Below are 11,659 nucleotides of genomic sequence, written 5' to 3'. Positions count from 1 at the left end.
ATTATAATACTATATTTATTGATTATAATATCGAAGTATCAGAAATAGTTTATTTAAACCTTTAACTGGAAAACCCTGGATTATTCTTTATATCAGAATAATAACGTTTTTGAACGCATCTATAACGTTCCGTTCTAGGCACGTTTTATTCGAGTAAAACTGCCATGCTTCCCTTGTCAAGAGGCCCGGACCCGGATATTAGGGATTATAAAAATAGTTTTTTTACTTATAGGTCAAATTATTATAGCCTATACCTACATCCCACTTCCGGGCACAGACGTCCCTTCAATAAACTGTAGGCAATATGGAGTTGTAGGGTCTCTACCACGCTCAGCATGCTGCTCCACTGGGGGTTGATTTAAGAGTATGGGCTAGTAACCAGTAACTAATTTAATTTTCCCAAGCTTGCTTTAATTGCTCCAAGACTGCAGGCCAAGTTACAGTGCTGGGACCGACGATGTTGCTTGCCCTCACAATTTGAAATAGATACAGAGGATTGCAAAATGAAAGTTACTAAACGGTCACCTGCCTATTGAATGACCGCTCCCGACAAAGTATATTAGTTGAGCATGGCATACGCTTCAATTCCATTTGCTTTGCTGATATACTTTCCTTGCTTCCTCTACATTGATCAATCGTTTCATACACACGCGCCGGTTCAGAGTAAATCGTACTAAACACTTTGGTCAATGTACCTACATCGTCCTTCAATCAACCAACAGCTTTCGCCTTATATACTGCTTTCGTAATCCTAATAACCTGCATCCGGACTTGAGCATGATCTTGAGGGCAGTCTCAGCTGATTAGTTTATTAATACCACCTTTAGTTTAGTCACTACATCTGTACCACATCTCTCAAAAATACTTATAAATAAATAATAGGCAGGTTATTCGAAATGTATCGTTAGTGAAGGGAAATATGTAATTGTGATAAATAACATTGAGTGGGGGCTGAGCCTGCCTCGGTAGCACACCTACAAGGATCACCCACGCGGCTTTTGTAATAAAATTTCAAATCAGAGCCGACAGTCTACAATAATAACGCGAAATACTGGCACGTAAATATCACCTCGTATGATCACTTATGTCATATTAGTTTAATCAACTTTGACATATTTTTGATATGATAAGTTAATTGTATTTTCTGGTTATTTGTCGTTTTTCCAAGAGGCGTTTGGCCTTAGCAAAATTTTCAGTAAATTCAGTGTATTTCGTACGGGCACCGATTCGCCAATGTCATCCACTGAGATCTTCGTTGGGCTACCGGAGGATTCGAAGAGTTCGATTACAAAGTAAGTGTGACGCCAAAGTATACCTACATCCTACTGATTTCAAGTTTACAACACCTTATCTTGGAACTGATCCATTTTCTGTCTGATCTGCAAGAATTTATAATAAAGTTGCTTTTCTTTAAACTGCTCACAAACAAAAGCTTCAGCCCTCTTTTATTATTGTGGTATAAGACAGCAGCTATGTATACGCGAATTCATTATTGTGGAGTTATAGTAGGTACATACCTATTATTATTTATTCTATTATTCCTTACGTTCTAATTTCTAGTCATATAAACTACTTACCTACTTACAGACTTTATTTATAAACAACGATGGGATTAATCTAATTATTACACTCGCGAACATTATACCGGGATCACATCATCCCTCGTTTCTAAAAAAAAAAGAATACTATTTCTCTATGAAATGATCTAGGATTTCGGTACGTATACCATTTAAAATGTAATTTCGTTAGCTTTATTGGCGATGATTTCTTGTTATGTACGATAATGTCCGTTGCCACACCGCTGCAGTGACCACACAGCAGGTAGGTACTTGGACGTCGGGATTCCCACATTAGACTGGCCAGCTAGATTGAACATATGTGGGACGAACTGAAAATCCAGCTTCGGCGTCGATTAAGAGACTGAATTTGTATTTCTTTATTCGAAGAGTGGTAGGAAATTCGTTTACTTATAGGCAGTTATTTTACTAGGGGCAGGGTGGGTGCTTTTTTAGACTTCACAATTTCGACCTATTAATTGATGGAAAAATATTGATTTTCAATGTTTTTTGATATCTTGCAACTATTTAGCATATATAATTGCACAGAATATGAAAAAGAAGAAGTTTTAAGCTTATCGCTCGCGAGTGTGGTTTGTTCCGTTTGTGGCCATTAATGCATTATGAGCAGAGTGTAGGTAAAAATGTATAGTTTGTCTATAGCGGGTTTTACGTTTGCTTCCATCCATAATTGCTTGTATTCCGGGAGTTCTTTGTATGTCTTGAGCATAAAATTAAGTGTAGGATGTAGCTACCTACATAGGTAATAGGTTTCTTGGCGGCGCCAGAATTTGCTAAGCTGCATAAGTAATGCGCAGAGCTTGTATGAACATAAGTTAATTGAAGGTGTAGGTTGGTCCAGATTTATTCTAGTTCGTTCGTACCTGTAGGCGGGCGCTTGCGCTTTTGCCTTGACTTCCAATTAAGGTAAACGACAGCCTTGTTTATGTTTTAATGGTTTATTTGTTCAAATTAGGATTTGTTGTGCAATATTTTGTTCGCGTCGTGAGGAACGAGAGATCCAACAAAGCTTTTCCTGACCTCGTATGCTCGGAGTGAAGTTGGGTTTTATGAGTTAAATTGCAGAGAGCATTGTTCTGTTGTGGTCCTAAAAGGGTCGCAGTTCCAGGTGTTTGCAGGCTGCTATTATGATTGCGACACTCTCCTCGGTGGTATTGCAACAATCGTTCTGTTTTCTTTGATAATTTGCCTCGCTTACGTGTGCAATTACCGAAGGAACTACACTGCAAAACAATAGAATTATATATCCTTTGCGCATAAGACGATACGGTTCCGTAACTTTGTACCTACCTACTTGGATTCTCGTTTGTAGATATATTAAAGCCTAGCTTGTTTCTGGAATTAACGCGAAAGTTTGTGATAGACCAAGGACCAGTGTTTCCTTTGGTTTCTACGGATTATTTTGTCGATTCTGTCCCTTGACAGGTATCATAGTGGCTGCTTAGTCGCAGGATAGTGTTTCGAGCTTATGAAATTACAAGCTGGTGGCTCCCGGTGGACAGTGGTAATGGGATTAGAAGCAGGCGCGACACTGCGTAACAGGATAGCTCGGGAGCCGGCTCGTGTTGCGGGAAGCCCTGCGCCTGCACACCGCCGCCGACAGGCGACAGATGCGTTGACTTGAATGCGTCTGCCATATGTATTTAAGGATTTCGTATGTTTTAGACCGGAAATTTCTCATTCAGTAAAATAATCAAAGTTATGATGCGTCTCAACCATCTCGATGTAGATTTCATTAGATACATAAGTAAGTCCTTTTTATGCAGATTCTATAAGTATCTATTCAACTTAACGGACTTTGTATTAAAAGCTTCCGCGTTTTATCTTACCAATTACCTATAACCAGCTTCATCGACGACTAAACATCCATCGGTACCTACTTTTAGTAGCAGTACTAGACCCAGTCGTCGGGATTCGCTTCGCTGATTTCTCATAAAACGAAATGTCTTTGGTTTCTGAATATTCCTGTTCGATTTTCGAATTCCATAAAACAAACGCGTGGTCTGAGCGCGGTGGCGCGGGCGCGGTCACGCACGAGTCGCGCCGCTGACAATGGCGACACACCCTCGCGGAAGCTGCTCGCTATTACATGCTCCGCTACACTGCTCTGCCGTTCTGTCAGCAAGGAACTCAAGCTAAAATTTACAAGTTTAATCAAACTCTTCTCCTTGTACTTATCAACTTCGAGGATATTGTGCAAACAAAGACTACAAAGTTTAAATCATACTCCATCGAATAGTAATGAAAAGCTGTGGTTGATATTTACGGAGTATTTATTTTTGACACGACTTGAGGTAATTCAACGTCACAGAACTGCATGTAAAGTTTTCATGACTTAATGGTTGACGGTCAAAGCGAAATACTAAATTATTTACCAGTAAGTAGCAACTAAGCTTTTAAATTAGTATCCGAATCGATAATGTTGACGTTGAAAAAATGGGTGTAATCACAATCGATCGTTTATATAAATAAATTAGAAATCAATCGTTTCAGGTAAGCAGACCAACAAGGCAATACGGCTCCCTGGAGTCATTTCCAGACGATTGAGATAACATTGACAGTATCTAGTCGGTCAACATCATTTTCTAGGATTTTCTTGTGCCAGCACCTCGTTGAGAAAATTACTTTTTGTATTAATTGGTTTGGTAACGAACCAATTCACTCTGTGTATTTGTGTCTGAGCCGGAGGCCGGAACGCAAACTGAGGAGTCGTCAAGTGTTTGATATTCCATTATCACAGCTTAGTGCTCCTAAGGCGCACTAAGGCTTGTCAGTAATTGTATGTGTGGGTGCAAGAGAATGCTCTTTTGATTGTTTGTTGTTTGCCCGTCGCGGGTAGATATCTGTTAATTAGAGGGTTCGATACAATGGGTATAAAACCAGATAGTGTCAATTAGTGGATAGATAGAAGGCCAGTTTGTTTAGGGCCGCGAGAATGAAATTGTGGGTTATGGCTATTGGTCAGGCTATAAACCCATGGTGTACAAATTGCTTTATGTCTTTTACTACTTATCACAATTATAAATTATGCTTTTGGTCTTTATTAATAGGTTATTGAGACCGAAAGAAGCGCGTGTAACATCTAAATTGTTTTACGGTAGGTACCTAGGTAAGTAAGTACCTGTTATCAGTCTGGATTTTCCTGTAAATTCAAAGGTCGGATGTTTATAGTTACTTCTGGAAAATTCCCTTCCACTTTAATTTCTCCATGTGAGAAACGAGTTACAAAGTTAGTGAAGTTACCCTGTGTTATTCAATAGATATAGTTGTTACGAGAAGAGAGGGTTAAATAATTAAGGAGAATTTAGCTAGTAAATAAGTGCATAACCTAGCCAGTTGTTTAGACTCAAGCAATTTTACGGCTTTCTAGTTTCATATCCTGTTGAATGCGTGGTTTGCAGTTTATATGACTCGACGAGCTTTGATGCAGACGGTAAGGCAAAGTGACACGTGGCCAGTACGTTTACCAGTAATTTTCAACCACTTTCAATCTGCATAATGTGGTTGTTTTAGTTTTAGCACCGGTTTAATTCTTGATAGAGTCAATGAAGAATTCAAACTTAAATAATTCCCTAACGATACGCCATATTAATTATAAAAAAAACATGATTAAGTACCAGGTTTAAACCGAGTTTAAACTAGGTTTGTTACGGAATTCAAAGTTAGTTCTAGGACGTTAAACTGTTTTTTATAATACCTACCGTTTATTTTAGTCCATAAATCTACTTACTTAGTACTTTTACTACCTCCTCCTCCTCCGACGGACGACCTCTGTGGTCCAGTGGTGGAGCGTTGGGCTCACGATCCGGAGGTCCTGGGTTCGATTCCCGGTGGGGACATATCACAAAAATTACTTTGTGATCCCTAGCTTGGAAATGACAGATGTAAATTAAAATAAAATTAGATGCAGTTTATTGTAATAAACACCATTGCCTACTTATTTTTTGACCGCCATTTTCACTTTTGACGATTTTATGGTGGAGTATTGGAACGCGCTTGTCCGAAGTACTGGTACAAAGTGCTTATTCACTGTAATCCTTTCTTTCCGACTAGCTATTATACGTAGTGAATAAATTTTCATTAATCGTAGCTTTCATACCAGATACATATGAGTATAGGCAAGTGCGAAAACATCGTAGAAGCTTTCTATCTTTCGTTTCGTTATTGGCTCATTTATTCCGTGTTTGCAAAGAATATTACGCTTGGTTAGAGCTAAAAATATATTAACAAAATTATTTTCATAATTTAAAACATAAACTCGGCCTCTTCTCATCGGTCGGTTTGGGGAACATACTCCATGCTGCTTCTTTGCGGGTTGGTGGAGAAACTTATAGAACTGATTTTTAAAGTTTTTAAAGTTAGTAAAGTGTCACTTCTATTAATGTGGAAATGGAAGGTAAGATGATGAACGTATGGAACGAGAAAGTATGAGTGAGAGAGAGACGGCAAGAGGAAGCGGAAGTGGATTTAGTTTGTAATTTAGATTGATTAGAAGATGGCGATGAGGATTACCTGTTGTGTATTGTTGGTTTGGAAAAATAAAAGACGAATAAGTAATCAAGACGGTGTTTTAATTGAAGACGAAGAAGTCCCTTCCTACATTAATGTACTTACCTACTTACCTATTATCTAATCATTTCTTATTATTAAGTGCATATTTCTATAAAAGCTGTCGTTATCTTTGGCGCGATAAAGTAGATTCGATCGGAAACTGTTGTCAGTATTGAGTGTAATGTGCACTCGTAATTGGTCTTATTATATAGCTGATCATCTCCTGCTATTATCGGCGACCACGGGAGGTTGATCCGCTCCGCGTCGCTCGAGATATTGACTTGAAGGAGTGAAAGGGGATATGCATGATGTTCTAGGGTTCTTGCTAGAGTGGTCGCGGCAGGTGGGGGCGGGGAAATGAGTAAGTTTCACCTGCTAATGAGCTGTAATAGTGATGCGGTTTCATGCCGCGTGCAGCCGACGACGGCCGACCACCCCGCCCGGCCGCGTCCAACCATTTGCTAAATGTACCCGGTGATTGGTTTTCCTATTGTGCTTGAACGACTCGAGTAATTTTTATGATGTCGCAATCAGCGGCTATTTTTAGACAGCGCTACAATGATCTCCGCTAGGAGTGGAATACTGCTGTTCGAGCCCTACGTCCCAGCAGAGGTTAATAGGATTAGATGATGAAGACAATGATCTTCATTATACTTTTTATAATGCTATAATATAGGGGCCTCTTTATTGCGAGGATAGGATAAATATTTAAGTTCCCTGGCTTCGGGAGTTGCGTAGTGTCTGATTATGACTGATTTGAACTGAAAATGATATATAAACAGTAAAAAAAAACACGTTTGCGTTTCTCTTCTACATAAATAAACATAAACAGCCTATGCACGTCCCACTGCTGGGTACAGGCCTTCCTGGAGGAGCATACCACGCTGCTCCACTGCCGGTTGGTGGAGGTGTTTTTTACGGCTAACAGCCGGGGCCAACGGTTTAACGTGTCCTCCGAAGCACGGAATCATCTTACTTTTTCGGACAATCAGGTGATTCAAGTTTCCAATGTCCTTGCCAAACAAAGGACAGTCTCACAAAGTGATTTCGACAATGTCACCATCGGGAATCGAATTCTCGTGATCGTGAGCCCAACGCTCTAACCACTAGACCATAGAGGCTTTTACATCTAACATAAATAAATATATACATAATATATGTCGATGATTATCGTAATGTATAGGTACCATACTCCTAGGTAGGTAAATTGGCAGGTACAGGACACCTACCTTGCTATACACCTACCAGACCTACCTACTATTTATCTGGTTATATTATCTAAAAAATAAAACACCCAGGTAATTCCAATCCCTCGAGCCTCTACTTCTAATCTTTCACGTGCTTCTGTTAACCTGGTTCTAGGACCGTCTGGGAGAACACTCAGCTCAAAGCGCAGACCCTCCCAGGACCTTCTGACGACAGCCCTCTGGTGTCGCAACATGAACTCAATAAGGAAGAGAGTGAACAGAGGTACCTTCAGTACTCCTTGTGTAGAATTTTGTAGGGTTCCAGGATTTCTATAGATAAATGTAGGCTTTGGCTGTAGTATTTGTAGTATAGAAGTAGATATGTCAAAAATATGAAGTTCTCGTCATATATGTCAGGTCACATAAGTGTTATTTTATTATAGCTCCTATATTTATACGCATTTCTTCGGAATATGGGTATCCTCGCGGGTGCGGGTGCTTTAATAAACATTTATGATCCACACATAAATTCGAAAATCATTGGTTGAGGCCTGTCCTAGGATTCAAACCTGCGACCTCACCATGAGAGTTAAGCGATCTTCCAACTGAGCTACCACAGCAACTTTATCAACTTCAGTAATGTTCTTAGTTTCAATAAGTTGACGGCCTCCCGGGTTCGAATCCCGGTGGGGACATATATCACAAAAATTACTTTGTGATCCCTAGTTTGGTTAGGACATTACAGGCTGATCACCTGATTGTCCAAAAGTAAGATGATCCGTGCTTCAGAAGGCACGTTAAGCCGTTGGTCCCGGTCTTACTGATGTAAGTAAGTAGTCGTTACATAAGCCATGTCAAGGGCTTTTGGCGGCTCAATAATAAGTTTGACACCAGGGTTGATGAGGTCGGTAATACACCTCATAACCACACGATAGAAGAAGAAGAATAAGTTGCCAAATTGCAGAACTTGTAGACGTTTTATTTACTCGTAGTTGACACATTTACGTCATGACAAAGTTGCCCTTTGTTGCGCAAGTACCATACGACGCTAGTTTAGAGGTACGAGTGACATGGTTTGCTCGCGACGGCCCAAAGCGGTCCAAAGCACAGAATAGAGGATGTCGTGCCGTCTCCGCTTGGCACGCGTGCCATCCCTATTTACGAGCGAAGCGATTGCGACTCGATCAATAAAACAAATAATGTCGGTGTGATTGATGATCGCGATGTACGGGGAACGTCGATTGTTGCCGATTCTTTGCTCCTTCTGACCTGATTCTAAAACCTACTTAGCATTTGGGCCGGTGTAAGCACTGTGCCGCGAAACGTAATTGTACACAATAAGTTGAGTTGAGAACGACAATACGGCCTCTTCTTGGTAAATTAACATACTTAAATTATGACTTTATACTTTTTTCTGTCTGTGCTCTGTAGCATTTTAAAAATTACCATATGTTTACTCATTATAATTACCTACATCTTTGATAAACCGAGTTATTAGAAGCAAAATTATACATAATGTTTTGAGCCCTCAGGCCAACCAATGACAGTGGACGTAATCTTAATTCATTGCTATTAATTGGATAATTCCTTCCTGTGCAATTAAAAAGTCGTTAATTGACGAGAGTAAAAGTCAATTAGATATTAGTCGCATACGAGCATTTAGGGCTCGCGGCAGACATTTATTACACTTACGGATATACGAGAGTACCAGTAGAATGCTGCAGTTTCTTCCTTGTAAAGCAATAAAAAGTTTTACATTCTTGAACATTTTAAATGTTTCAACTGGGTATCTGACTGAGGTAAAAAGTCGCTTGCTACTGCGGTTGTTTTTTTACGATTTAACGCAGTTGGAGTTTTATTTTCGTAACGGTTGTGGGGGCTGCGCTGTGTGCGCGAGCGTGGAGGAGCACGACTGCATCAACAGCCGGGGCCGGTCGTGACCGATCCTCGGCACGTGCTACACTCTCGATCGCACCTGCGAGCTGTACGCATTCTTAACTAAATCTGTCCCACAATTTGAGTCCGCAGCCCGCTACAAATTGTACGAGCACCTCAACTCACTTCCTCGTCTAAGTAGTATCTAACGACCATTGTACAGCGGACAAATAATGCATGTAGCCCCTTTTTAGTCAGATAAACCCTTGAGGGACGCTTTACGAGTTGTCTGGTGGTGTCCGGGCACACTCGTGCGCACTGCGTGATGTCACGATTGTCGAGAGTCGATGTAAATTGTTGTCTTAAAGAAGCGAACAACATTGTGATGGATTGGTTGCGATTGTAAGTACTTGAGGAATGGAAACAAAAACACAGAATAACAGACAATACTCGTTTTACGTATATATTCACTTGAGTCGTATAACTTGAAACTAGTTTTCGTGTCAAGCGTCCATGCTATATTATTGTATTAATAATTAAACCAGCCTGAAGGCTTAATTAAGATGCTTGTAAGTGCCCGTTGAGAAGCATAGACAGATATATTGCGATTTCTAATCGCAAATGTATATGTATGATATGTCGATAATTCGAACGGGAAGATGTGCGTGGGAGTGATTGGATGTTTTCCCAAGCAATTAAATATTTTACAATGAATTTATGTAGATATACTTACTTAGATTCAATTAAGTTTGGTGTCTCGACGTTTACGAATCTATACTATGTTTCTACGGTTTTAAATACCTACCTAGGACTAAAGAGGTTTTTATTACTAATTAAATTACCGTAAAATTGTTTATGGTTAGGTTAATTTGGATGTGTCGATATTAATTACATAGGCAGATATAACATAATAAATTATTGGGATGCAAAGTAATATTTTTAAGTACGTATACCCACACACACATACATCACAGTACCTACCTAATGAGATAAAAGTAATAGATCACTTTTAAAGTAAAAAAGAGCTTTTCCGTAACTAATGTTCTTTATATACGGCAATGATTATCGTTTTCGAGTTGCGTACGTAACGAACACGATTCCTACATCGGCAAGCAACTGCTCTATGACAGTCGGGTTGGACGGTGATGTATTTACGAGGCGGCGGGCGGCGGCGCGCGCTTTTCTCGTGTGATTGCGAATTGCGCCCGCGCACCCCTGCAGCGCGCCTTATGGCTCCGGCGAATCCTCGTTTTTCAGTTGGTTGGATAGCGGAAGTACCAACAGACCGGTAGAACAAGTAGCTGATAATTTATATCTAGTTCCAAAATTCAAAATTGTATCAATAAGTTCGCATTTTGAATTTGTTTAGTACTTCATCTGGATTCTATTGTTAGTGTTTTAATTCTAAGCCTTTAAAGGCTAGATTGCATTGCAGGTCTATTTTATTTAGTTAGTAAGGTATAATAAAATAAATGAAAAATATTCTAGTTATCGTTATTTATATGTAATAAAGATTCTTTACAGATAAGTAGTACGGTCACGAGCATTAATATGTATACACTTTGGTACCATGTCACATTAACTTTTTTGACAAATTGAACTGTAAGTCTCACTAAATGTCCAATATGTTAGTGCGAAAGAGTCCTAAAGTGGGTACATTATATTGCTCTTGACTGTACGAGGAGAAAATTAACAGAAAAGTACTAAAAGTTTATTTACGAGTTAATAAAGTCGGTAACTAGATGTGATTTAGCTCAAATGTCTATTAAAGCTTAGTTAGGCATGTCAGTAAGGCGGTGCACACACCCGTAGTTCATTTATTATTCCGATGTCCAGTTCCGTAAGTCACTGTCCTATTTGTTCTGCTAATATAGCCGTAAAGCCTCCCACTACCACACCACACTTCGTACAAACAACCTCGTTTTACTCAGACACTACACTTTGACGTTATCGTACACGCGCATCTGTGTGTGTGACGTCTGACACCATACGATTCAAGTTTAAAAAACTATGTTCGAGGGGGATTGAGGTAAACCTAGCTCAGACGCAGGTGGAGAGCGGAGATTTGCCGTTTTATACGTAGTATTATTCCTTATTCTATGCCCCTACCTCAAAATATAACAACAATAGCGTTTATTGAAATATTTTTTTCGAACAAAATTCAGCTAATAAACGAAAATTCAATATTACGAAAGTAATCCGGACGATTATTTAAAAACATATTTAATATCTATAATGTACATTATAAAAAAGAAACGTCATTTTGCAGAGGTCGGTATAGGAATTACGTGTTTAGAAAAAATATTTTATACAACTAGGCCTTTCTAATAGCTCGTAATTAGGTTTTTTAATAGTTAAGCATTCGTATTGAGTAGGGTAGTTTCCAACTAGTCAAATCAGTTACTTTTTACTTAACGTAAAACACGAAAATATTATGGAACTTGTATGAAAAAGTAACCTGTAACTGCA

The 11,659-nt window shown here is 39.3% G+C and overlaps 1 protein-coding gene across 1 annotated transcript in view; it reads left to right on the top strand.

The window, feature by feature from the left end:
- Positions 1–1,071: 1,071 nt before the first annotated feature.
- Positions 1,072–11,659, top strand: part of LOC126380661 (microtubule-associated protein Jupiter) — a 105,156-nt gene continuing 94,568 nt past the window's right edge. Inside the window, exon 1 of the mRNA XM_050030228.1 lies at positions 1,072–1,292. Within this exon, the coding sequence (XP_049886185.1) occupies positions 1,234–1,292 (59 nt within the window). The 5' untranslated portion in view covers positions 1,072–1,233. The remainder of the gene's footprint in view (positions 1,293–11,659) is intronic.

Source organism: Pectinophora gossypiella, chromosome Z (genome assembly GCF_024362695.1).
Source record: "Pectinophora gossypiella chromosome Z, ilPecGoss1.1, whole genome shotgun sequence".
NCBI lineage: Eukaryota > Metazoa > Arthropoda > Insecta > Lepidoptera > Gelechiidae > Pectinophora > Pectinophora gossypiella.
The sequence above is the reverse complement of the archived record's forward strand: the minus strand, read 5'-3'. Positions and strand labels throughout refer to the sequence as shown.